This window comes from Podarcis bocagei (genome assembly GCF_964188305.1).
Source record: "Podarcis bocagei genome assembly, chromosome: 15".
NCBI lineage: Eukaryota > Metazoa > Chordata > Lepidosauria > Squamata > Lacertidae > Podarcis > Podarcis bocagei.
In genome coordinates this window covers 7,785,498-7,812,457 of record NC_138141.1, presented here as the reverse complement: position 1 = coordinate 7,812,457, position 26,960 = coordinate 7,785,498, and the positions used below count along the sequence as shown (strand labels likewise).

The window sequence follows — 26,960 nt, the reverse complement described above, 5'->3', positions numbered from 1 at the left end:
GATAACCTCGCAGGCTTGGTGTGCTCTGGGACACATTTCAATGCATATGGTGGCAGTGCTTTCATCTGTGTCTGACTCAATCACACCTGTGGCTCCACTGTCCTTCCCCACATGCTCTATTTCTGTCCCACCCACCTTTGGTGCATATGGACAGGTACAAAAGCTTTAGCACTAACAGAACAAGCTTAAGAAACCTCAATAGGTATATGTCATGGACACAACAGCCCAAAACTGGGAAGGGCAGTCTGAGCTAGAAAGCAGGCAGGCAGAAGGAGAACAAAGAGACTGGCAGATTTCTCAGACAGCTAGAAACAGTGAGTGAACACCTCCCCTCTCTGACGCTGGCAGGAATGCGCCTTATCAACAGAGTGAAGGTGGGCTGGATGAGAGCTAGCTCTCTGAGGAATCTCAGCCTCTCATGGCACAAGGGAGGGAGAGAATTTCCTCACCAGAACAGGAGGTAGCTGAACCCGTCAGTCCTAGAACTAGGCCAATGGAACGGGTCCAAGACAGATGAAGAACCAATAAATGTAAGGGGATAAGTTCAGGATATTCCGCAGGAGCCGGAAGTACTCTTCAGAAGACTCAACTTGATAATGCTATATGGACGCTCGGAGAGAGCAGTCAGAGGCTAATTGCTTGTATGCAATAAATCTTCTGTAAATTACCTCTTGTGTGCCATTTTCTCAAGCTGGTAACCGGCCAGCTTCTGACAGAATACATGAAGATCAGGGGCGCCAACTCTAGGGGCCACGAGCACCCACCAAATCTAGGGAGTGTTTCCGGCCTGCAGCTGTGTGGGGAGAGAAGCTCAACAACTTTGGGCCATCTCCTCTCATTTTCTTGAAACTGAGTTCCCCAAAATAGGGGGGGGGCTTATACATGGGGGCGTCTTATAGATGAAAAATACAGTAGTTTCTGGAGCCTGGTGCTGGTTTTGACCTATAAAGCTTTAAAAGGCTCGGGACTACAATATTTCATTCGTGTGTGTGTGTGTGTGTGTGTGTGTGTGTGTGTGTTTCCTGAATTTTAATAAATTGATCCAAATTATTTAAATTTAATACAATTTTTCAATAATAATAATAATAATAATAATAATAATAATAATAAGGTTTCCCGCTCCTGTTACAAACATGTCCAATGCTTCCTGATGTTGCCACTTCTTCTTTAATCACATTCTCATCCTTCTATTAGTTTCTGTAGATTTTTAGTAATGTGTCCATTATACTGCACACTTTCCTATAATATATGCAATTCCACAAACATTATTTGATTGGATGGAGAACTGCATTGTGAAATCTGCAGAACCGCAAATTTAAGATAGCTTTGTTTCAGTTCACATATTGTTTGGAATGTGCAAATTTGATAAGATTCAGGTTTATATGAACACTGAATCAAATTTCTCCTCTATCGCTAGTCTCAAAGAGTATTGAAACTGGGGTTGCACATGACCACCTCAGTACCATCATGAGCATAAATGATGCCCAATGCAGAATAAAAAGGATGTTTGGAGGAGCCCTCAGCTTTTGAACTATCACAGCATTTGTAGCTTCCCGGAACAGCTGGCTGCTGCTGCAAGACTTGGATTAGTGTTTGTGCCATATAAGGTGCCACAGAGCATATAAACCACACCCACTGGTCTGACTAAGCTAAAAGATGCTGTGTAAATCTGAGAAGACAATTCATAGCAAGGCACAGGACTTCCTCACACCAGGACAGGTAGCATCTCCTCAATTATTTCTCTGAACCTTCTATCCAGATATCCAGCAATATCTGGAAGGCAGCTAGTTGAGAACATAGCCTTTCCCAGCTACTTGCCTTCCAGATATTGTTGTATTACAGTTTCCCTTATCCACGATCATTGGGTACCCTGGTTGAGACTGATGGGAGCTGTGGTCCACAACATGTGGAGGACCGCAGATTAGGGAAGACTATGCTAAATTGTCTGCTTCAAATGCCAAATTATCTCAGAGGCAGGAAATCTCTGTTTTGCCTTTCCTCAGACCCATTCCCCCCATCTATCATTATAGTCATTTGGTGGGCAGTGAAGCTGAGGGAGACATCTTTCCTTGATTTTAATGTCAATTAATTGTAATTAACAATACTAATACAGATGTCCTTTTTGTTTCTCCTTTCTAAACATTCTGAACTGCTGTTTACTTTATTCTCATTTTACTTTGGCTGTAAGTGGCATTGCTATTTTTAAAAATGAATTTATTGTAAGCTATTTTGAGATATTTTTGTAATCTGTAATGTTCTTTTGTGCAGGATATATGTTTTTAGAAGAAATATATCACCTCCCCAGCCCAGCAGGTCTGTACCAAGGGGAAAAATTGATGCCCTTCATTCCCTCTCCCCTTAAAGAGGGTACAAATGTTTGGAGACGGAGGGTTAAGCTTGATTGAGCACAAGGGAAAGGATTAAAAATTCACCTCCAGAGCCTCTATCCTGATAGAAACTGGAAGCCTGTGTATCTGTTTTAAATTTCAAGAAGGTGGAAGCTCTGATTTAATGATCTGCTATACTGCATCAATTCATACCAGTGGCATATCGTCTGATTGTCTGTTGCTGTATTCTTACTCCTGGACATTGGTTGCGTAATTAGCCTTGCTTCACCATGCCTAATTTATATTGGCTGTGAGTCCCTGGAAGACTTGCTTCCTGCCTTGCAAGCCTGTTCCACCTGGCCTGGGAGGGTGGGGCCAGGACGGATTCCAACTACAAAAGCTGATGTAGTGGTTGGGAGTTACTCGTGCGTAATCCTGCTCCGTTTGAGCATCGGATTGCCTGGTTAAACCCTCCGGACTACGCAGCCCATATTTGCGTGGCTGCCCTTAGTCACTCGTAGAATCTGACCGTGGGCGTTTCTTAAAGCGTTGCCAACATAAGAGTTGTTTGACGCCCAATCGTTTCCGCCTCTCACTGCGCGGGAGTCTCCTGCGCAGGGTGGGCGTGGGCAGCGGGGTGCTTGGGCTCTCCTCGCTAACTTCCAAGGAAGAGTCCTGGAGCACCTGCACCTCCCTGTCCCGTTGCTCTCCTGTATCCCTGGTGTTACACTCATTCTCTTCCCCTTCTTCCCGGTTAAGTCTCCCTCTAGCGCTTGGACCTTCCCCTGCAGAATCAGAGACCCTCTCCTTCGCCCGTGCCTCTGATGGCAGTTCCCTGACATCCGAGGCTGCTGAATGACCTTTTCCTGGGGTATTGTTTAGGCAGTGGGTTGTTGCTATTTTTGACACTGATTTTTTGATTGATACTGATATTTTATTTTAGATCTTAGTATCATTTATGTGGAACTTGTTCGGTTTGGTTGTTATGTTGTAATTATGTAGTTTTTCAATGTTGTTAGCCGCCTTGAGCATGGTATGAACTATGCAAAGGTGGCTTACAAATAAAGTTATATATATATGTAACTATGTTGATCCTGGGATATTGTGCAGAAGGGCAATCAATGGAACTTTGGATTTTTGCAGCCTCTCCTCTAACATTTTACATCACTCTCTTTTAGTAGCTACAACTGCAGAAGAGTGAGCTTGTAGCCTGAATCTCAACCAATCCTTGGGAAGCAATGGAGAAAGTAGACACAGAGACTTTAAGGGAGAAGCCCCACAAGATGACTGTGGACCAGAAAATGAGAGATTTATTCCATCACTTTCCTAAGCCAGGTGGAAAACAATGCTTTGCTTTTATATTTCCTGCCCAAGACAAGTTCTGAAAACCTGCAGTGATCCTTAAATTAAATTAGAATTTCCATTATCCATATAGGCTCACAGGGGCATAACATACTGGGGGGGGGGGAGAAGGCCGAGTCCCCTGGGGGCATAATTTTGAGGGGGTGCAAACCAGGCACCCCCATGCAGGTGCTGGCTTCTGTGAGGATTCCTGTCCAGGCACGTCCTGTTGGGCCCTGTCCTCAGCTCCTCATCCTTCCCTGCCTGCTGCAGGGCTATCTGGGCCCCAGAGTCTGACCTGGCATTGCCACTACATCCCAGACCCTCTCTCTGAATGGCAGCCCAACCAACGCAGTGCTCACTCACTCCTCGCTCAGTATGCTCTCCCAATGGTGAGTGGGCATGGATGGAGGGAAGCAGACAAGGGGCAACCCGAACACACCCTGGCACTCCTCTCCTAGGGCATCAGGGGGATTTACCTGCCAAGGGCCACAATTTGCTCGCTGGGTTCCACCCTGCATGGCAGGCAGGCATTGCAGTGCGGCATCAACAGCAAAGGCTGGCCTTGTGTGGCAGGCTCCCTTCATCTTCTGCATCCTATCCCCGTGTGCACGTGCATCCACCTGGCTCCCACCTGCTCCGGAAGTCAGCAAACCATGCTACGTCACCGTAATCATGTACACCTGCTGAGTGAAATGACATTCCCCACGGGGATATTTTCCATGTTGGTGGTTTAACATAAAAGCAAGGAGGACTTGTTCCCCAAAATCTACCCGTGTTAGTCTGTTTCAGCAAAGAACGAGTGGTACATGTTGGATGATTTTCCTAACGATATAAGCTTTCATGAACTACAGCTCATTTTACCAGATGCATGAAGTATTATCCTGAATTATTGGGTTATAGAATTGGGAGGGGAAGGAGGGTCGTAAACAATCACGACTGTTTTTTTAAATTATATATTTCATGGAGGATATTGTGTGCAAATATACTTGCAGATAACCAAATAGATATCCTGCTTCATTAGCTAACCTCATTCATTCATTCATTCGTTCATTCATTCGTACATGCATACATGCTCTGTGCCGTAGGTTATTCTGCTTATCTCTTTCTCCCATGGTTCAGGAGGGCAATAACATGGTCAGAATCAAAACTCCTCTAAAAAGCAGGGGTCTTTAGTCAAAAGGAAACTGATACACACATCAGTAGAGGGAGTCGATGGATTTCACCTGGAGAAACCAGTCAAACTAGTGTCCTTGGGTTTCAGCCAGGTTGGATCCCATTGGATTAAAGCTGAAAACAGCCAGACAACTAGGCTGTCTCTTTGGCAATATATAAACCTGTATTCTTAATACCAAATGAAAAAAGATACACTAGGAACACATTTAATGACTTGCATGCGCAATATCTTAAGGATAGAGGAATTCCTAGACTCACATCAGAAACTCCACAATGTTGCCACCATGGAAAATGTGTTGTGCCAACCATGGCTATCACCACTTCACACAAAAGGGGGAGAAAAGAATTGCAGCTCCAACACAGGGGAAAAAAAGATATGTCTGAAAAGTTGCTTGTTCCTTCTTTAGAATATTCCATTTTTTCTTGTGTGTTGATAAATTTGTGTTACTTCTTTTCATCACAGATCCTTCCGTTCGGTTAGGGAGCCCATGGCTCTACAGGATTTGGGATATCAACCAGAAGTTCCTGTTCCTGAAGAACAACATGCTGGTAGCAGCCCCCAAAGATGGCAACTCACCCGGTAACAATGATTATGAACCCTTCTCATCTCACAGCTGCGTCCTACACTGTTACCGATTGAACACTTGTGCTAATTCTGGGACTGGGTAACCAGGTGTCAGGAAGTGTCTGATACAGCAGCGCTGTCTTCAAGTAGGGTCAGAAATGGTGCTCCTTAACTTTCCATGGTCACACCCCGCTCTTATCAGACTGATCTTTGCCTGTTTTTTGCTTCCAGATTACTTGGTGGCTATGACCCCCAACAGAGAGATGGATGGAAACAAATTCCCCATCTTTTTGGGCACCCAAGATGGAGCACAAACCCTCTCCTGTGGTGAACCTGGTGGTCAACCTCAGCTGACCTTGGAGGTGGGTTTTACTTCTGGTTCAAAATCACATTTTATTGTTTCAAATTTCTTCTGCTTGTTCTGTTGCATCCACCATGAGAAAGACTTTAGATATTCTCTGCTGTTTGCTCATTCTTTTTTTCATAGTCAGGGAATCCAAAGGACATCTTTGCTAAATCACTGCATTCCATTCTTCTCTTTGTTATCCTTCTATGCTTCTTCCCTCTCCTTTGTCTTCCTAGCCTGTCTACTGGGAGAGGCAAAGATCTACTGAGTTTTTTTAGGGCTGCTACTGTCCTTTTAGTGAAAGCAAACACTTCCTGATTGTACGTGCTGCACTCTTCTCCATTAGTTATGAATTTCTCCTTAATTATTCAGCATCTGGTTCTATTTCCTGTTTTGTTTTTTTCAAATCCAGTAGTGAAACAATTCCTGTTTTGGTATATAAACAAAGATTCAAACTTATGAAAGGCAGACAGGAATTGAAGCTGAAGAACCAGTGGTGGGTCAGATCTTGTTGGACTTTAACTCCCATCAGCCCCATCCAGGACAGCCAATGGTCAGAGATGATAGGAATTGTAGTCCAACAACCTCTAGAGGGCCATAGGTCCTCCCATCCTTTGAATGAAAGGCTTATCTCATGGCTGAATGCTTGGTGTATTCATGACACAATCCAGATTTAAACTTGAGGCTTCCAGTAAACTTTGAATTTGTATATGCTTTGGTTACAATCATTGGGATTTAGCCCCAAGTCTCGCTTTCTCCTAGGCAACAGATGGCGTTCATTTGTGATGTAGCACAAGCTTTCTTTCTACTAAACCTTTTGTATGCTTTTTTATCTAAAATAGGGTAAAGGCATTATGGATCTCTACAACGATGGCAAGGAACACAAGAACTTCACTTTCTTTTGTAAAAGTGGCAGCAGCACAGAGACTGGCAGCTTTGAATCTGCAGCATTCCCGGGTTGGTTCCTAAGCACGTTGACCGAGCCAAACCAGCCGATTCGTTTGAGTAATCAAGGAGGTGCTGAGATCACTCAGTTTTATTTTGATAAAGTAAAAGGTGATTAGAACTTCTGAAAGAGGAGGGAGCTTTTAATGCCAATGTATGTATATCCTAATCAAGTAGCAAAATGTCTTTCAGTTCTAACATGTTCAGAACTTCCAGTATTCACTCAAGCTACAAAAACACAAGGAAATTGCATCTATCAAGAGTAGGGATGGCTGGATAGGTCAATTTTGGTTGCTCTCGGTTTCTCATTTTTCCAGTCTTGTTCAGTTCTCCTCATTTCCATATTAGTTTGCATTTTGTTTTAAAAAGAGTCCTTGTGTTTAATCTTGTATTTTATTCAGATGTTTTATCCTATGCTTGTTTCTTTGTCCTTATCTGCTCCAACATTTATCAGTTAAAAAAAACCCTAACTGCTATTTTATTTATCTGTTTGTTTGTTTTTTTTATCCTGGTCTGTGACCGTAATAAAGTTCATTCATTTTGCTTTAAAAAGAGTCCTCAGGAATATTCATCAGCATTCTGGTGCCAATTTCTCATTAACGTTCACATTTCTGCATGCAATTGTACCTAGAGTCCTAGTGTCCTGTCTAGTCAAGTTGCACGGGATCACTTCCAATCTGTCACCTCTGAAGATGTGGACAGGCTGCTTGGATGAGTGAAACCAACCACCTGTCTCCTTGATCCTTGCCCATTCTGGCTCATAAAAGCGAGCCAGGAAGGGCTGGGCGATGGGCTCCGTGGGGTGGTGAATGCTTCCCTCTGTGCGGAAGCCTTCCCAGACTCACTGAAAGAGGCAGTTATTATTATTTTTTATTAAATATTTATTAAGAATTTTCCATTTTAAAAAGCCAAAAAGAAAAAAGAAAAAGAAAAATTAAAAACATATACAGTTTGCAATCCTTATTTTCTATAACATATTTCCCTGACTTCCCCGCACCTCCCCTTCTTATATTCCAATTCGAATTGTAAATTCAACAAGTTCTTATCCCCAGTTTTTAACCTTTTTATACTTAATTCATTTTTAAAAACCAATTTTACCTTATAAACCTCAAAATTTATACCTCAGTACTCATTCTTAAATCCTTTTTTCTAAAGTCGACCCAAATTCCCTTCCACCAATTCCCCACTTTTCATACTGATAACAAAACAGAATAAAAAGAAAAAGACAAATTATAATTATACACCCTTTCGATCCCCAAACCCCGCCCCATCCCCTTTCCCGGTTTCAATCCCCAACAAATGTCCATCAGTCTTAATCTGCTATCAGCCTGGATATCTCACATCCGAGGCCCTTAATTGTCTCTCAGTTCCTCTCTGCCGGTTTTTTTGATAGTCCTTAATATTAAACACCAGATCTCGGAGATGCTCTAATCCGATGGGGACAATGCTTCCTCCAGCCAGACCACAATACTTAAAAGTGGAGCCCAAATCTTGTTTCTTGCTCCTTTCAAGTCCAAATGTTCCCAAAGCTCCAACTTTCACCTTAATCAAATTTGTAATCCTTAGATCTTCAGATCTCCACATATAGAGATCTCTCCATTCTTCAATCTCCAATTTGGACCAGATTTTCATCATCCAATTCTTGTTTTCCTTTATAGCCATCATGTCAGGACTCTGGCTCTCCTTTGTCATCTGCAACACCACATCTCCTCCTTCCCTTTCCTCAGAAACAACCACACTCTCAAAGTTCTCAACTTTCTCCTCTTGTCCAGCTGCATGAACTTCCCGGATCAAATCCTTATCAAATTCAATGCACTTGTTTACTGTTAAGTCCAGGGTTGCAACGTTAGTAGCCAAAACATCAATTTGGCCTTGTAACTTTCCCAAGAGAAAGAAAATTCTGTCCAATTTATCTTGAGTTTTCCCTCCTTCAGCCATTCTTGTAATGTCCCCAAACCCCCTCTAGAGGGATTTTGGTTACTTAGTATTCCTTCCAGTTCAAATCCAAAAATCAAGTTAGTTTGTATCGGTTCTTCCTTATTTTCAACAAAGTGTATCCAAATTGTAGCAAATATAACCAGCAGAGACAGAAAACAAAGTTCGCTTTTTCCGTCTTGACAGCTAGTTTGACAGCTGTCAAGCTCTTCAGTATCTCTCCAACAGGCTTTCTCGCGGATCACTCCTGGGTCCGGGGGGGGTGACACTTCAGCTCCAAAAATTAACTCTTATCCTACAGTAAAAATTACTTAAACTGCCAAATCGTGAAATTAATATCTTTTGCCCAATAAGAAAGAAAAAATCCTCTCGACCTTAGTTAGTTAGTCCTTGCTTTAGATTATTTATAGGACGGGGAGACGGACTTCCTGTTTACGCCTTCCCCGATCGTGCCCAATTCAAAAAAAAAAAATTCCTTTAGAAATCCAATTTCCGTACTACTCGCGGGTTGCTACTTTAAAGTCCAATTGTTCACAAGAAGAAGTCAGCGCTCTCTGACCATGGCATGCGGCTTCACTCCGTAGGAGAAGCAGTCGACTCACACCACCGCGCCGCTCACCCTGTCTCCCGTTCTGAAGCCTTTAAAAAGGCTCCTTCACTGGTCGGGGAGGCGCAAATGGTGCCCGCCGAGTCACCAGGTTCACAGGCTTCACTGCCTGTGATTTTTAAGGGTCCCCGCGTCGCCGCAGCGGCAAGACCCAATCCTGCGGAGCCGATTCCCTCCGGAGCTCAGAGGGAATCCGCCATTAGTCGATCGCGCTAACCCGGAAACTGTTCTTAACCTGAGGCACCACTTTAGCTAATGGGGCTTCCTGCTGCTGCTGCGCTGCTGGAGCATGAGTTCTGTTCTTATCCTGAAGCAAAGTTCTTAACCTGAAGCACTATTTCTGTGTTACTGGAGTCTGTAACATGAAGCGTATGTAACCTGAAGCGTATGTAACCCGAGGTACCACTGTAATGTAATGTAATGTTGAAGCCACTTCTGATTCTTTTCTTTTCTCATTATCTAGCCTCCAATGATTTTCAGAAAGCTATCTGCAGATTTGGGAACATCGCCTTGGAAAACAAATAGAAAAGTAAAGAATTTTGTTTCTTTATATGAAAAGAAATGTGTCAATTCCTTCTTCTTGTGGTTGTACAAACCTTCATCGCCTCCTGCTTTCTCCATTCCTTCCTGAAGACTGGCTGACATTCAGGATATTTGTCACCTCTTCAGCAGTTACAGCTGTTGAAACAGAGAGTGATAAGCTACAGAGGACATCTTAAAGTGCCAGGCATGTCCAAAGGCCATTTTGGGGACCTAATCCAGCCCGCCAGTTGGTTTAATCCGCCCCCTGTGGCAGTTTATTTCCTGGGGTAAAATCCTTTAAAAAACTTAACAACTTCAACCCTAAAAAAAGGTTAACACATTTGGTTGGCCCTCAAAGCCCTTCACTTCATCAAATCTGGCCCTCTTTGAAAAAAAGTTTGGACACCACTGTAAGCATTCTGAACAAAAACAGTGGTGCACTGACTGTCACTTGAGCTATACTGCAGCCTCACCTTAAGCAACAAGGGGGATGGAAGAGTACAGAGTCAATGGCCTCATCGAGGCAGAAACCAACAAGAGAAACAATGAATATGTTATTTTCACCAAAAAGTGCACTTTTGTGGACACTTTACTCAAATATGTGCAATCCCCCCCCCACGCATTACTTGACTGGATAACTACACTGCAAAATCTGGACAAGTGTAAATTTCAACAGGTTGCTGCGTTTCAGGTTGTGCGTTGTTTTTGAAAGCACAATTTTGATAGGTTCGCCTTTGAATGAAAACTGAATCAAATTTCTTTTTTTTTTTAATAAAATTTTTATTTGGTTTTCTGCTTTTATAAAGACAAAACACACACAAAGAAAAGACACAAGACAAAAACATGTATAAAATCAGCAAATCCCCGTTTCATAACCTTGTTCCCTGACTTCCCCCCACCCCCCCTCATGCATCCCAATTCCCAAGATTATATCAGCAAATTGGTATTTCTCCTCTTAACCATCTTATTCATCTTATTACCTCTTTTATAATAAAAATTAATTTTCCTAAGTTGGACTTTGGTTCTCTTCCATCGATTTTCATTTTATCTTAATTAAGAGTCATATTAACCAAACCTAAAAATCTTAAGAGTTTTTAAGAATCTCCTCTTCCCTCCCTCCCATCCCCGGTTTTTGTCCCTTCCCAATAGAAATCCAAATTCGAGATTCTCAGCCTGGGTTCCTCACGTCCGAGGCTTTCAAGTCTCTTTCAGTCCCTCTCCGCCTGTCTTGTTGGTAGTCCTTTATGTCAGTCGTCGAGTCTAGAAAAAGTTCTTCCACCATCAAAGTGTATTCTCTTCCCACAAGGAGATTTGAAGGTAACTGTTGAAAAATTTCCACCAAGCCTATATCTTCAGAATCAAAGTCCAAACGGAGGCCCCAATCATATTTCTTTATTTTAAGTTCCTGTATTCCATATTGTTCCGGGGCCTCCTCCTTCTTCTTCTGTATCTTTCGCAGGCTTGTGGTAGATATGTTCCCAGCGTCTCCTTGCTTATGTTCCACAGATGTCAGCTTTTGGTTGTTGCTTCCCAAGGTTACTTCTTCTTTTTCTTGTTGTTTAGTCTCTTCCACCTCTGTAGATATTGTTTCCCATTCAGCTGTGGATTCTTTCTCATTCAGGTCCTCCATACAGAGAGCAGAGTTGCCTGTTCCCAAGGTCATAGTCACAAGTTGTTTATTCATGGCCAAGCTCTGCTCTTGTAAGATTCCCACCAATTGAAACATCCTTTCGATTTCCACTAGTAACTTTCCTTCCACAGCCATTGTATCCATTGTAGTTTCACAGAATTCCCCCTAGGGGGAATCTGGTTACTTATTAGTCTTTTCTCCAACAGTCCTTTAACTGATTATTATTACTTTGTTTCCAACAATTTTGGCTCAATTATAACTCGTCTTAGTCCAGAGGCATCTTAGATAGCAATTTTTCCACTTTAAACTGCCCGTTTGACAGCTTTGACAGCTGTCAAACTCCGCAGCTCTTACACAGGCACAGAAGCAGGACGTTCCCGAGCCCGGGAGGGGGGGTTGTTTAAAACAAAAAGAGGGTCTCCAAAACTCCACTCTCCAGCACAAAATTTCCTTTAGCTAAATCTTGAAAGTTAGTGTCCTTTTTAACTCACCCCACCAAGGGTAGGCTCTCCAGCTTAGCTCTTATGTCGTTGCTTAGATCGTCTGCAAGGGGGGGGTGCGGACTTCCTTTTAGCACCCCCCCCCGGTCGTCTCCAATTCAGGGTATAATTTTTAAAGTCCCAATCCGTCTTACTCACGGGTAATTCTTTCAGTCCAGATTTCCAAGGAAGGAAGTCAGCGCTCTCTGGTCATGGCTCGCGGCTTCGCTCCACCGAGGTAGCAATCGACTCTCAGTGCCACGCCACCCCCGTATCCTCTCCGCAGCCTTTAAAAAGGCTCTTCGTGGATCAGGGGGGGCGCTTAAGGCACCCGCCGAGTCTTCAGTCCGCAGGCATCCGCGCCTGCGGTTTTTAAGGGTCCCCGCGTCGCCGCGGCAAAGACCCGTCCTTGGTAGAGCCGATTCCCTCCGCAGCTCGGAGGGAATCCGCCATTTCCAGATCGCGTCAACCCGGAAGTCCGAAAACTGAATCAAATTTCTGTCCCATCCTCAGTTTCCCTCACCTAGAGTAAAGAGAAAGCCTGACAGGTCCCATCCTAGCTACAGGAGGGCCTGGCAAGACCCGCAGTGGCCATGCAAAAGCCCAGCAGGACCTCCTTGAAAATTCGGGGGTCCTCAGCACCTCTTGGATGGCACCCCAATATAGCATCTCTCCCAAGTTTTTAAAGTAGCCATGGAGCTCTACAATTTTGTTCAAAGTAGTGGCTCTGGGGAAGAGAGGACTTCTCTTTTTTTACCCTTTCACTCCCCCTGCCATTTTCTGAATCAAAATTCCCCTAACACTATAACCATCAGATAAAAATGTAGTACCTCCCCCATCTCTTCCACTATGGAGCTAACAGCAGCTTTGTAAGGACTGGAAGAGGACACAGACAGACATTCCCTTTCCATTATATAAAAACAAACTGTACAGGCTGGATTATAATAAATGCATAACCAACCATACAGCAAACGAAAAATAGAAAAATGAAAAAAATAAAGGAGGGATGCATGCAGAATCTTAACAAACAGCAAACCATACCAGGTCACAGGAGCTGTTAAACTAAACCATCACAGTTCCCTGGGATTCTTAGTCTGTCTCTTAAGTGGCTATAATGATAGGGAAATCATTCAAGGGAAGAGCTAGACCAGGGATTACCAGCATTGCATTGATGACTGCAATGGGGCCTTTGAGGCCTTTCGCTGGCACCCACAAAGCCTCTGGGAGCCCCCGGCTGCTCCCTTAGTCCTGGGACGGTAAGGGTGGTTAGTTTTTTCTTCCCTTATAAATTTCTATAGTGCCGCAGGTTCCCACATCCACTTTCAGCTGTGTGTACTTTAAAAGGCTCAGGATAATTCCCAGATCCCTGTGAAGTGTGTATGCGCACGCATTCTCCTTTTGTTCGAGGGAGTGATTTGGGGGAGAAGAGAGATAAGTGACAGGCGGGCGAGGGGAACTCCCACAGCACTCACTCAAAATTCGAAGTGTGCCCACAGGACTTAAAATATTGGTGATCCCTGAGCTATACACAGCTTTCCTGCCTCACAGGTGGTTTAGCCCTAACAGGGGAACAAAGCAGCTCAGGAAAAGAAAGCGTAGAGAGACAGTTGTGGAGATGGTACCTGCACTGATGTAGAGCAGTCTTGTGCTATGGGATGGAGGTTCCTTCTCTGTGCTCCTCCAATGGTCCTTACAAAACTCTTTATAGCAGCCCACAGACACTGGTGGGTGTGATTTACATATTCAAGGGTAATTTGAGTTGAGCCTTATTACTGGCAGATGTTTACAGAAGATGCCAATCTCACGACACTTTAAAGGGCCTTGTCGATGGTGGTGCCTGCCCTGTGGAACACCCTCCCATCAGATGTCAAGGAAATAAACAACTTCCTGCAGCCAATCCGAAGCCGCGCCAGTGTAGGCACCTGCCCAGAAGCCATGCCAGCATCATGGAATTCAGTCCCCTTGTGATGTGGTGTCCGCAGCGTGCAGGGGCTGACCGAGCGGGTGGCAGGGTCCACGGGCCAGATTTACGAGCTGAGGGGGCCACATTCAGCCCCCAGACGTAGTTTGCCGACCCCTATTCTAAGACATTCCAGGTTTGAGCTGTAAGTAATTGAATGACAGGGTCTCTGATGTGATTGCAGCTACCCTGAACCCAGATTACCTATGTCTAAGTTCTTGTGAAACAGGATTTCCGTTTTGAAGGAAATCTCTAAGGCAAAAATAACCCTTCATCTCACATTAAAATATTAATTTTCTCAGCTGGGCACAATGCACCATTGGGGGGGGGCAGGAGGGGTCAAGAGGGAGTAAATTCCACCAGAGCTGGGGTTGAATTGGACAGCAGGAGACTGGAATTCCTGGATCCTAAAGAGGTGCTATTTCACCCCTTTCTTTCAGTGCACATTCTTCCTCATTTTCCAACCCATGCAAATGCTGTATTTTGCCCTTCCTTTCATTCTACCAACCGAAATACATCTTTCTTGTGGTGGGTTTGCCTGAGATCAGGTACAAGGCAGTCAAAGGCAAAATGTGAAAACTTTGCAAAGAGGCTTAGGCATGTCTCCCACAGTGCAGGAGGCGAAGTCCAGGAAGACTCTACTGCTGAGTGTTTTCATTAAAAGGACTTCAATAAGCCTTATTTCTCACATTCAGTAGGTGGTCATTGCTTTCTCGTTCCTTTGATTGTCAGTATTCACTGCCAGCACCCGGCAACCAACCTGCAAGGATCCCATGGTCCATTTAACAGATGACAACAATGTGGGAATCATTCCTTTCATGTTCAAATAAATCTATCAAGCATTCTCAAAACTGAACTTGGCACTGACCACACCTAAAGTTGTTCCTGGTAATACTAGCTCAAGTCCCACTTGGAATGCAAAGTTAAGATTACTCATAAACAACTTCCTGAATATTAAAATTCCTTTGATTACAACACTGTTCCTTTATCTCTTCAGCATCTGAGTACTACACTGCTGATGCAGCACTAGTCAAAACCAAGTTGAGGCTGATGTAATATGCATTCAGCTTAGTAACTTTACTAAACTCAAAATCAGTGCCTGAGCTCTGGCATATTTATTATTTAATTTTAAAACAAAAATCACATAAAAATTAACTAGGGTAAAGGTAAAGGGACCCCTGACCATTAGGTCCAGTCGTGACTGACTTCAGGGTTGCGGCGCTCGTCTCACTTTATTGGCCGAGGGAGCCGGTGTACAGCTTCCGGATCATGTGGCCAGCATGACTAAGCCGCTTCTGGCGAAGCAGAGCAGCGCACAGAAATGCCATTTACCTTCCCGCTGGAGCAGTACCTATTTATCTACTTGCACTTTGACATGCTTTTGAACTGCTAGGTTGGCAGGGGCAGGGACCAAGCAACGGGAGCTCACCCCGTCGCAGGGATTTGAACCGCTGACTTTCTGATCGGCAAGTCCTAGGCTCTGTGGTTTAGCCCACAGCACCACCTGCGTCCCCTTTAAAAATATAAATTAACTATTTAACTCCTATTTACAGAATTGCATTTCATTCCTCTTTTTGTGCACTTTAGCTTCCTATCTGACTCCCAAATTTTGGGTGAGAAATAAAGAGGCAAGTTGCAGGTTATAGGGTAAACTGCGATCACTGTATTAACCACAACTTAAGTGTGTAAGGAACACTGAGACCCAAGAGCTTATCAAAACTTCATAAGGGAAATCAGACAATCTGTGGGAAACGTACCAATTCTCTCTCTGACTCCTAAGCCTGTCTTGCATGGGTGAACCTAAACTGCAGGGAATACACCTGGACATTACCCCCTATTTAAAGTGAGGAGAGAGGTTTTCCTGAAACACCCAACCCTCCAAGATAATAATAATAATAATAATAATAATAATAATAATAATAATAATAATAATAATAATAATATCTTTATTGTCATTGCCCCCTTTGGGGACAACAAAATTACTTGACTGCTCCATAAAAACACTAATTAAACAATACAGTATAATACAGCAAGGGAGATTAGATGACTTTCAAAGTCCGGGCTTCCCATTCAGGGCCGAGATGGCTCTGGAGAAGAAGCTGTTCTTAAGACGGCTCGTTCTTGTCTTCATCGTCCTGTATCTCCGTCCCGACGGCAGGAGCTCGAAGAGACAGTGACCAGGATGCGATGGATCTTTTACTATGTCCAGTGGCTTCCTATGGCACCTTGTGGCATAAATCTGCTCTAAGGTGGAGAGTGGGCAGCCAACAATGCTCTCTGCTGCCTTAACAACCCTGCACAACCCCATCCTGTCCTGGGCAGTACAGCTTCCGTACCACACACATAAGCCATAAGTGAGCACGCTCTCAATGGCACAGTGATAGAAGGCAAGCAGCAGTTTCTGCGGAAGATGGTTTTTCCTTAGTATTCTCAAAAAGTACAGTCTCTGCTGCGCTTTTTGAGAATACTAAGGTACATATTCCAGAGTGTGTGACAAAGGTCAGTGGTCCATAACCTGCCCCACAAGGTTGCAAAGTCCTCTGTGCAAGTCTCTGGAATCACTATTCACCTGAAAAGTGCTTGATGGAGGGTTATTGGTTTGTTTTGGTTTTGTTCTTTATTCTTATGTAATTTTTGTTTTGGTTTTATCCTGTATTTTTATGCTGCGAACCACCCTGAGCCCAGATGAAGGGCAGTATACAAATTTAATTAATAGTAATAGTAATAATTATAGGCACCAATTCTGTCCACTTGCTTCCCCATTTCCCCACACTTAGGTAAGGGTAAAGGTAAAGGACCCCTGACAGTTAAGTCCAGTCACATACGATTCTGGGGTTGCAGCGCTCTTCTCGCTTTACTAGCCAAGGGAGCCAGCGTTTTGTCTGCAGTTTTTCCAGGTCATGTGGCCAGCATGACGAAGCCGCTTCTGGCGCAACAGAACACTGAAACCAGAGCAGCACACGGAAACGCCATTTACCTTCCCGCCAGAGTGGTACCTATTTATCTACTTGCACTTTTTTGGTGTGCTTTCGAACTGCTAGGTTGGCAGGAGTAGGGACCGAGCAACGGGAGCTCACCCCATCGCAGGGATTCAAACCGCCAACCTTCTGATCAGGAAGCCCAAGGGGCTCCATGGTTTAGACCACAACACCACCCACGTCCCTATTTCCCCACACTTATGTACCTGCAAAGCAACCAGCAGCCAGTCAAGCCAATCAACCTAATTATTCAGCACCCACAGCTCATTGCTCCAGGCTTGTAATACAGTATTTCCTTCCACTAGCCAGTTGCAGAAAGGAACAAAGAAGCCCTGCTCAGTTCCAACTATGACAACTAGCTAATCTTTCACTGCTTACAGGGCAAGCAGGTTGGGTGCTGCTGTGTCTTGTCTTCAGGAAAGGAGGAGGAAGAGATGGGGAATAAGACTTTTTATAGCCTTTGTCCACTCCTCCTCCCTGATGACAAATGCCAGTGACATCAGAGTTAGCAGCTTCTTGCCTCTCCCTCTGCAAAAGTGCTCCCACTCAGATCACTTTTAGAACAGTGAAGTGAGGAGCGATATAACAAACATAAAATCTCTCCCTTTTCCCTTAATAATGAGTTCTCTCCCCCTATATATTGAATAACTGTCCTAGCTGAGGAGACTCTTGAGAGTCCTGTGTACTGCAAGAAGATCAAACCTATCCATTCTTAAGGAAATCAGCCCTGAGTGCTCACTGGAAGGACGGATCCTGAAGCTGAGGCTCCAATCCTTTGGCTTCCTCATGAGAAGAAAAGACTCCCTGGAAAAGACCCTGATGTTGGGAAAGATTGAGGGCACAAGGTGAAGGGGACGACAGAGGACAAGATGGTTGGACAGTGTTTTTGAAGCTACCAGCATGAGTCTGACCAAACTGCAGGAGATAGTGGAAGACAGGAGTGCCTGGTGTGCTCTGGTCCATGGGGTCATGAAGAGTCGGACACGACTAAACGACTAAACAACAACAAAGCTGAGAAGATTGTTTCTATAATTCTTCATCTCTCTTTTCAAAGCTGACCATTTAATGATTTCCATTTGATCATATATCTTTTATAATGTTGAGTCTTTTCCATGATTTTGCAAATGCTATTTATGCCACTGTAACAATGTGTAAGATTGGGATTTGTTTCTCTACGGGCACACAGTTCTTTACAAAAATCATTAAAGACACACCACTGGGTCTAGCTCTATTTTCCACTGAAATATTTCACTGATTATTCCCACTAATGTCTTCCAATATCTAGCTACCTTTTTATACTCATTTATCCATTTGGTAACTGACAGATCCCATATTTTCCCTCTTATACAATTTTCCCCTCATTGTAAGATGCCACCGTGTACTCAACTTGAGACAATTTTCTGAGGGCTACTAAAAAAGCACGAACATCTTCTAAAGAAACCCTTCATCTGACACATTTCTCTGCACATCTCTACATAACACTTTGTTTACTAGTTCATGAAACTTCTGACTGTTCCTGATGTGTTGGTTGTTGCTTTTCATAAAATGCAGCTGATGGGGCTGTAAAATTGACAGCATCAGCAATGGATGGGGGGCTATTAACTGCTTTCCTAATCTGTCCACATAGTGCTGCAATGGACTTCATTTTGCTATACCCCAAATATATCAGATTCCAGCTTTCAGTTCCCCTTAAAAACAATAGTTCCAATCTATGCTGATGAATTATTTTATTTCAAAATAAAACAGAGTATTTGCAGACCCATCTTGCTTACTCAAACCAACAGGTTGGTTTGGCTCAGGTGAAGTGCTTATGAACCAATCTGGGAACTCTGCAGACTGAAAAGAGCATTTCTCTCCGTTGCCCTCAGTTTTGCTGTAGAAGGTGAAGCTCTTGAATTCCTCGTTTTTTTCATAAAGCTGATGAATTTTTCTCTCCTAAGAAAACATGAAAACTCAGACAGATAAGTTACATGGTATTAATAGGACAGCATGGTTTCTGGATTAACAACAAATAGTCCATTTCAAAGCTTGTGTTCCATGCCAACAGTTTCTATTATCGGATGTTCTTTTCTGTGTTCTATACTACTTCATTATTTTTTAAAAAATGGGGAAATATCAGAAACCAGTAATTAAATTTCATTCTATTCCACAGGATATAGAAGCAAACTAATTAAAGGTCAATTTGGAACTAATTACCCAACAGTGTTGACAGGACATAATGAAGCAGGGAGAAACAACAAGTATAGGAACCTTTTAATTAAAGGCACAATAGCCCCTAAAATCCTGAATTATGCTTTGCCTCTCCACACTGGATAGGCTAGTGCAACAATCACATTCTGTCACAAAAAAGACTGCCACCAATCATGTCTGGGGGAGGAATAGGAAGGATATATAGAATGCAGTGTAATCTACTGTTGTACTATCATACCTCGGGTTAAAGATGCTTTGGGTTAAATGTTTTCAGGTTGCGTCCCGTGGCAACCCGGAAGAACCAGAAAGGGTTACTTCTGGGTTTCGCTGCTCGTGCATGTGCAAAATGACATCATGCACATGCGCAGAAGCAGCAAATCACGACCCGCACAGATGCGGGTTGCGTTCTGCTCAGGTTATGAACGGGGCTCCAGAATGGATCCTGTTCGCAAGCAGAGGTACCACTATATATAAAACACTGCAATGTGCATCCATGTAAGCATTCTCTGTAAAAAGGGGGCAAACAAACAAAGTGTGGAGAAGTATCCCTGGGTCTCAGTATTCCTCCTCTGTAAGCAAAGACTATGAGTGATCTTGGTACAGAATACCAGGTCTGTGTTTAGCACAGAATATACATAACCCTAATCATAGAGGACAAACAGATATGACATGGGTGATTCCCTTTGTATAAGGGCTGCCTGACTATTGAGAGAGGGGTTCAAAGAGCTACTGACAAGGACTCCACCTTTAATCCCAACTCTATAAGTACTCTTAAAAAGATAGAGTTTTGCTGTTCCAAAGCTCAGTCACAGACTTTAACAAAACCATGTGGGATGCTCTTATATCCAGCAGGGTAGGTTAATAACCATGCAGAGAGTGTAGATGGGATGAATTGCAAAAAAAAAACCCCCACACAGCCCATCTCTGATATAAGTGGTTCAGGTAATAGCCAACCAGATATTACTTAGAAGATAGTTTCATCTTCCTAATGCTTTGAACTTCCATTAGATAAGAACTAGACTGTTCAGACCAGTTGAAATATTGAAAAAAAGGGGAGTTAAACTGTAAACATAGATTGGAGATAAAACCAAGGATATTTGTCTATTCAGGCTAGGGTTCTCAACAGAGGTCGAGGAGTGTCATAGACTCTAGAATGGTGCTCTTGACATGCATTGGAATAGAGTCACTATCTTCATGACAAGATAATCTTTTAGGATTACAATTCATAGGATTGTAGAGTTGGAAGGGACCATGAGGGTCATCCAATCCAACCCCCTGCAATGCAGGAATCTTTTGCCAATGTGGGGCTTGAACCCACAACCCTGAAATTAAGAGTCTCATGCTCTACCAACTGAGCTCTCTCAGGACAGAGTGAATTCAACAACTGAAACTGAACTACAGCTACACCTGAAACTCACCTCTAACTTTAGCTGAGGTTGACCTTCACCAGACTTCACACAGAACAGGGTGTAGCTCTTATCTCTGAGGCCAATAAATATGGGTCGCTTTTTTTCTTCTAGAGCGTGGTTTGGGAGTACAACCATTAACTCATCTGGAGAACAACAGAGAAACAGGTTAAATGGTACAAGAGATAGTGAAAAGCATCTTTCAATGGTGCAAGAGTCTTGGATGAGAAGATACTAATTAGGAGATGGTGGTGGTGGTGGCGGTTGTTCTTGTTGTTACAAAAATTCATATTCCATCTTTCATCTTTCATAGAGTTCAAGGTGGTGTACGTGGTCCTCACCCTCCTCATTTCATCCCTGCAATAACCCTGTGAGGCAGGTTAGGCTGAGAGATAGTGACTGTCCCATGGTTAACCAGTGAGCTTCAAGGCTCAGTAGAGATTTCAACTTTGGTCTCCAAGGTCCTAGCCTAACATTCTAGCCACTACACCATTTTGCTTAACTGTAAGATTTACTGGTGCTGATAGGGTCAATATACACAAATAGGAATCTTCATATATGGGGAGGAATCAGAGTGGGGTAGAAATGAAAGAAGGTAGATCAGAGATTGGTCCATTTATCAGCAATGGCAATAATCATGCACCCTATAAAAATAGTGGCAAACCCAACACCTCCATTACCCAAATCCCAAATTTACAAATGATTGAGAAATACATACAGACGATAAGAGCTTCAGCAGCTACCTGATGAATTGGAATTTTGTGGGGCTGCTATTAGTATGTTGTTCTGTAGGAAGAAGTAATTCTGGTTGATATCCCAAAATCTGAACAACCAGGGCTCCCTCTTCATTTGCACATTCTCTGTACTTGAGGGATGCAAAGGCCCTGGGGAAAAATATACATAGACAGATACATATTACACAAAAACATATAAGCCAAGAGATATCTGGAGGAGGAAATAACCAACTCCGTTGGCTCTGAACACCATCTTCTGTCAGTTGCCACATTTTTAATTTTTGTGCTACACCTGGAAATAATGTGCACGAGATATTTCACAGGTTGAGGCCACATACCGGTGATCACTGGGACCAGAAGCAGAAGTGGGAAGAGAAATGATTGCAAATTTAACCTATGTACACTAGCCTATTTTATACACATACTTCTCTTCATCCAGGCAGCCAAGAGCTATAATCAGAGTTCAAGGACACATTCCAGACCAGGGAGATACCCCAAGAAGGTGGGATTTGAGGCCAGTGGAGGGTGTGGCCTGGGAAGAGAGGGTGTGGCCTGGGGATTGTTCCATGGACCATATCAAGAGGGCTGCTTGGCCATATTTGACCCCTGAGCCTAAGGTTCCCGTCTCTCTAATATATAGATGAGAAGATGAATGCTTTGGTTGGTGTGTCAAGATTCCCTTTTTATATCTACAGTGGTACCTCGGGTTAAGTACTTAATTAGTTCCGGAGGTCTGTACTTAACCTGAAAGTGTTCTTAAGCAGAAGCACCACTTTAGCTAATGGGACCTCCCGCTGCCGCCGCGCCACCAGAGCACGATTTCTGTTCTCATCCTGAAGCAAAGTTCTTAACCTGAAGCACTATTTCTGGGTTAGCGGAAATATGTAACCCGAGGTACCCCTGTATTTGCTTATTTTAAAGCCTTTCAAGAAACCACCTGTGCTGGATATCAGCCTTAATATTACATTTCTCCAAAATCGTTGTACCACCAAAGTTGTGCCTCCAGATAATATAACCCTGTAGTTTCTTGATATGTTTTTCTCCAAACCAGCTTCAAGCCAAATGGAAGAAAAAGAATGACCTGGCTGTATTTTAACCTGTTAACACATTCACAGCCAAACTGATGACCATATCCTATGAGGATACAATGGATATCTAAAGAAACCGGAGACTTTGACTGACTGCAAAGCAGCAACTGTATCAGCAGATGGAATTATATGATCGCCTGTTGAGTTTTTTCTTTCTTGGAGAAACCAGTTAAACAGCAAATCAGTTAAAACAGTTCAACAAGAGTACTTGGTATTCAGCCAGGTTGATCCCATTGGAACAAAGAAGGATAAACTATTGCCCAGTACTGTAGTTGCCTCGGCTGATGATTGTGCCTAGGGTGGGGAGAAGGTGGAGCCACATGGAAGCAGAGGAAGGTAACAAGTCAGAGGACAAAATCAAAGGCATGTAGAGGCAATTCTGGAAGTCAGCAACATATAAGAAATGTCAGTGCTCCCAACTATTCAGTACTGCAGACCCTAAATACAATGGTACTTCGGGTTAAGTACTTAATTCGTCCCAGAGGTCCGCTCTTAACCTGAAACTGTTCTTACCTGAAGCACCACTTTAGCTAATGGGGCCTCCTGCTGCTGCCACGCTGCCGGAGCACGATTTCTGTTCTCATCCTGAAGCAAGGTTCTTAATCCGAGGTAATATTTCTGTGTGAGTGGAGTCTGTAACCTGAAGCGTATGTAACCTGAAGCGTATGTAACCCGAGGTACCACTGTAGAGCCTCTTTTCCCAGTAAGATAATGTGGCTCTCTTAAAGCAGGAATAGGGAACCTGTGTGACCCACACGGTCCCTTCCTCCCAACTCTACAATTCTACAATTTATGCAGTAAACACCTGTATCCCTCCAACGCTGTCAGGTTACAGCTCCCTTAAGCCCTGATCCTTGGCCATGCTGGCTGCCGCTGACGTGTGTCAAGAACCTAACAACATCTGGAGGGATGCAATTTCTCCACCCGTGTCTTCAAGGCATCACACTCTAGCCTGTCTCCAGGAGTCTTTTAACATTATCTCTGAAGACTGGTTGGTATCTTATGGCAAGGAAGAAATGGCCCTAATTGTTTTGGTTGGAAGTTGCTGTGGTGATCACACAGGGTCCCCGGACGTTTCACCATCTATTGATCCCTGTGCCACCACTTTACTTCTCGCTGCCACCACCCAGGCCCTACCTGGGACAATACTGAATCCAGTCAGGGTTAAATTGGAACGTAAACTTCTGTTTATTTATTGCAGTTTAACAAGCGTGTGGTTTCATAAACAGTATCGGTCAATTACAATCATGGGGTGCCTATCCAGACCTATAACTTCCGCTACCTGCTCTCACTCACTAAACCACCTCTCAGATATTCACTTGTCTTCCTAGCCCCTAACTGTTCCTGACTCAGCTTATTTAGCTACACTAACTCAACCTACCCACAGACTCTATCCCAATTCACTCCCACTCCAACCAACCACCCAACTCCCAACGAACTCTCTCCTCCACCCCTCCCAGAGCTGGTTTTATAGTGCCTCTGACTCCACCCCCTGGGTCCTGATTGGGTAACCTGTTTAACTATTTCACCTCCAGCACTCTCATATGTTAACGTCACAGTTGCCAGAGAGGGACTTGTTCTCACTTGGTTAGTATACCTATTGTGTGGGTAATAAAAATAAAGCCCCTTTAAATGTAGTTGATTGAAATGAACATTCTAGAATCTGTAGAAATCAGAACATAAATTAGGTCATATTCATTTCTTTACAATTATGTGATACTTTGGTATATATATTTAATATTACATATACACGGAAGGAGCATTTATTATGATACCAGAGAGGATGCTCTGTTTAGTTGTTAGTTGTGTTTTACAGACCATAGAAATTATCCAGAATTTTCTGTAGGTGCTATTTCTTCAAGATATTTTAACCTGTGTTGTAAACTACTCAGGGATTTGTTTAAATATAAATATTAAATTTTAAGTGCTCATTAATGGTTATATGTTTTAAATATTGATTATGAAATTTCAAACAAGAAGAAGAAATTTTTACATTGGCTAAATAGGGATATATGCAGTCCGGGTCCTTTTCTAGGGTAACAAATAGAAAAGTAAGAAGTTGTTTTTCACCTGATATTGGCCCAAATGCAGTGAATAAATCTGCCATTTCCTGATCCCAAGTTTTCTTCCTCTTGGCTTCCACCTCGTACGGCTCACATTTCTGGGGTCCCACCTTATGGGGCTCATACTTCTGGGGTTCCATCTCTACAGTGTCTCCCACTTTCTCCAGTGCTTTTATAGAATTGCTTGAACTTCAGGCTCTTGGATGCTTTTTCTGCAGGCACAGCAACAATCCTGAGAGGGAGCTACTAAAAGAGATCGATATCATAGGCTATGATTCCTGATGAGCAGAGACCTGACAGCATCCAAATCTTTCCAAAGAAAGTTTACCCCTCACAGAGCTACAACTCCCAACACCCTTAACAAACTATAGTTCCTTTATTATTATTATTATTATTATTAAGAGAGAGAGAGAGAGAGAGAGAGAGAGAGAGAGAGAGAGAGAGAGAGAGAGACCCAGTGTGGTGTAGTGGTTTAGAGCGGTGGACTCGTAATCTGGTGAACCGGGTTCGCGTCTCCGCTCCTCCACATGCAGCTGCTGGGTGACCTTGGGCCAGTCACACTTCTCTGAAGTCTCTCAGCCCCACTCATCTCACAGAGTGTTTGTTGTGGGGGAGGGAGGGAAAGGAGAATGTTAGCCGCTTCAAGACTCCTTCGGGTAGTGATAAAGCGGGATTATTAATTTTTTATTAAAAAACAAATTAAAAAAAAACAAACTATAGTTCCCAGGATTATTTGGGGAAAGGCTGTGCTTTAGCTATTGCTTTCAGTGTCCAATGTAGATGTGGCCTGTTCTCTGCTATAGAGCCAACAGCAGGTTTGCCAGGCCAGGGAAGAAATTTATTACGGAAACGCACAAGGTAGCTGACAGGGGTATAATCATAATAAACCAAAACTATTTTTTTTTTAATGACAAGCTATAAATCAAGTAGGAAGGACCTGTGGTCCTCCAGACACTGTTGAACTCCAACTCCCAGCAGTCCCAACCAGAATGAGGAATGGTTACTGATGATGGGAATTGTAGTCCAGCAACATCTGACTGCTAACAGTTTCCCATTTCCCATCACAAATGGAAATCTGTGCTATTCTCATTCTTAAAATTTCAGAGAAATATATTTAGCTTTGGCTCCCAATGACCATAATGACAGGAAATTTAAGCACCATATTTTTCGCTCTATAAGACGCACCAGACCACAAGACGCACCTAGTTTGGAGGAGGAAAACAAGAAAAAAATATATTCTGAATCTCAGAAGCCAGAACAGCAAGAGGGATCACTGTGCAGTGAAAGCAGCAATCCCTCTTGCTGTTCTGGCTTCTGGGATAGCTGCGCAGCCTGCATTCGCTCCATAAGACGCACACACATTTTCCCTTACTTTTTAGGAGGGAAAAAGTGTGTCTTATAGAGCGAAAAATACGGTATTTAGAAATGGGCTAAGGGAAGGTCTATACACAGAAATATTTGCCTTACAGATGCCTTACTGGAAGCAGAGAAGAGCCTTCCCAGCCAAAATGGCACCGTGGGGTTGTATTCAACCCCAGGGGTGGGGCCAGCACTGCAACCTGCCTGCCATTGACCAAATAGGCAGGCCAGCTGCAATCTGCTTCCTGGGCCTGGGTGAAGCTAATATGAGTTCCCCAAGCCCAGAAAAACTCTCACCTCCAGCACAACCACTGGATCCAAGGGAGGCGTTGTTGCCGTCCCACATTTACGAACGGTTTCTCAAATTTTTCTTCTATCGTCTCCTTTCTTTATGCTTCCACTGCTCCCTTATTTTTATTCAACGCCCCCCAATTGCACCTGAGGCTACTACCACCATCCCCTGGATGGTTCCAGCACCCCACAGACTGTGGCTTAGCCCTTGCGGGAAACACTGATCAAGTCCAAGAAAAGAAAGTGTAGAGTGGACAGTACCTGTGCTGATTTGGGAAGTCCAGTACCTTGAGCTGCAGATTCTCTCCCTGTGCTCTCCGCAAGGAAATGCGCAGTGTTTTATAGTTAATCCGGTGACACTGGTGGGTGTGACCAGGTGCTGAAGGGTTATTTTGGGGTCAAATACGTGGCTGAGCCTGATTGTAGAGCTGCTCTTTCTAGAAGCTGGGGGCCCTGGAACACTGTAAAGAGGAACTTAAAGCAGCACAAGCTTTCCTTTGAAATCTGCACTTCTCTAAATTCTGCAACGCAGTTCTCCAGGCAAGTAATGTGCACAGAAATGCATAAAGCGTGCATGAAATATTTGTTGAAAACAACACTATATTAGAGGGGATTGCTTTGCAAAAATGTGTCTGTTAAGCAAGGTTGCATACAAATATTTGCATACTAGAAGAAATTCACTTCAAAATGCTGCTGATGACCTTTTTTTAAAAGAAAATGCAAACTGAAATGTGAAGAACTGAACTTTGGGTTGTATCTAATGCTAGTTCTGCTCAGGGCCATGGAAATGAATGGGCATGATTGACTTCATTTCATTGATTTCAGTGGGTCTACTCTAAACAGAACTTAGCTGGATATAACCCTTAAAATTGGAAAATGAGAAACCAAAAGAAGCCAACATTTACAGATTTCCCCACTGAGCCATCAGGCTGCAAGAGCGGTGAGGCTCTGGGGCTTCTCCATTGGCCGTGTTGAAAGATCAGCAAGTTCCCTTTTTCCTCCTCTCTCTCAGTACGTT

General features: G+C 43.4%; 3 protein-coding genes across 7 annotated transcripts in view; 1 reads left to right on the top strand and 2 right to left on the bottom strand.

Moving 5' to 3' along the window:
• The window catches only part of LOC308574128 (rab11 family-interacting protein 1-like), a 190,536-nt gene that overhangs the window by 110,094 nt on the left and 53,482 nt on the right, over positions 1 to 26,960 (bottom strand). The window lies entirely within an intron of this gene.
• On the top strand, positions 1,690 to 7,252 carry LOC308574056 (interleukin-36 receptor antagonist protein-like). 3 transcript variants are annotated; one of them, XM_081171510.1, is made up of 5 exons: positions 1,690 to 1,719; positions 3,509 to 3,662; positions 5,308 to 5,424; positions 5,641 to 5,771; positions 6,598 to 7,252. In XM_081171510.1, exons 2-5 carry the CDS (start codon positions 3,566 to 3,568, stop codon positions 6,817 to 6,819), a joined length of 567 nt encoding a protein of 188 aa, XP_081027636.1. In that variant the 5' UTR covers positions 1,690 to 1,719; positions 3,509 to 3,565; the 3' UTR covers positions 6,820 to 7,252. The 3 variants fall into 3 exon arrangements, with proteins under 3 accessions (XP_081027636.1, XP_081027635.1, XP_081027637.1); XM_081171509.1 differs by having other exon boundaries at positions 1,692 to 1,719; positions 3,506 to 3,662; XM_081171511.1 differs by lacking the exon at positions 1,690 to 1,719 and adding an exon at positions 2,163 to 2,183 and having other exon boundaries at positions 3,506 to 3,662.
• Positions 17,750 to 26,351, bottom strand: LOC308574224 (interleukin-1 family member 10-like). Of its 3 annotated transcripts, none has more exons than XM_081171857.1 (5): positions 26,204 to 26,351; positions 24,300 to 24,538; positions 21,151 to 21,291; positions 20,420 to 20,553; positions 17,750 to 18,746 (listed from the first exon to the last, which is right to left on the bottom strand). In XM_081171857.1, the coding sequence occupies exons 2-5, from the start codon at positions 24,430 to 24,432 to the stop codon at positions 18,534 to 18,536; spliced, it is 621 nt and encodes a 206-aa protein (XP_081027983.1). In that variant the 5' UTR covers positions 24,433 to 24,538; positions 26,204 to 26,351; the 3' UTR covers positions 17,750 to 18,533. The 3 variants fall into 3 exon arrangements, with proteins under 3 accessions (XP_081027983.1, XP_081027982.1, XP_081027981.1); XM_081171856.1 differs by having other exon boundaries at positions 24,300 to 24,535; XM_081171855.1 differs by having other exon boundaries at positions 24,300 to 24,504.

Excerpts from the sequence above, each read along its gene's own strand:
- LOC308574224 (XM_081171857.1), bottom strand. The coding sequence starts at position 24,432 with ATGGAACCCCAGAAGTATGAGCCCCATAAGGTGGGACCCCAGAAATGT. Across the intron at positions 21,292-24,299 it reads TGCATTTGGGCCAATATCAG|GGCCTTTGCATCCCTCAAGT; the intron begins GTGAAAAACAAC and ends ATTTTTCCCCAG. Across the intron at positions 18,747-20,419 it reads AACCTCAGCTAAAGTTAGAG|GAGAGAAAAATTCATCAGCT; the intron begins GTGAGTTTCAGG and ends ATGTTTTCTTAG.
- LOC308574056 (XM_081171510.1), top strand. The coding sequence starts at position 3,566 with ATGGAGAAAGTAGACACAGAGACTTTAAGGGAGAAGCCCCACAAGATG. Across the intron at positions 3,663-5,307 it reads CCATCACTTTCCTAAGCCAG|ATCCTTCCGTTCGGTTAGGG; the intron begins GTGGAAAACAAT and ends TTTTCATCACAG. Across the intron at positions 5,425-5,640 it reads CAAAGATGGCAACTCACCCG|ATTACTTGGTGGCTATGACC; the intron begins GTAACAATGATT and ends TTTTGCTTCCAG.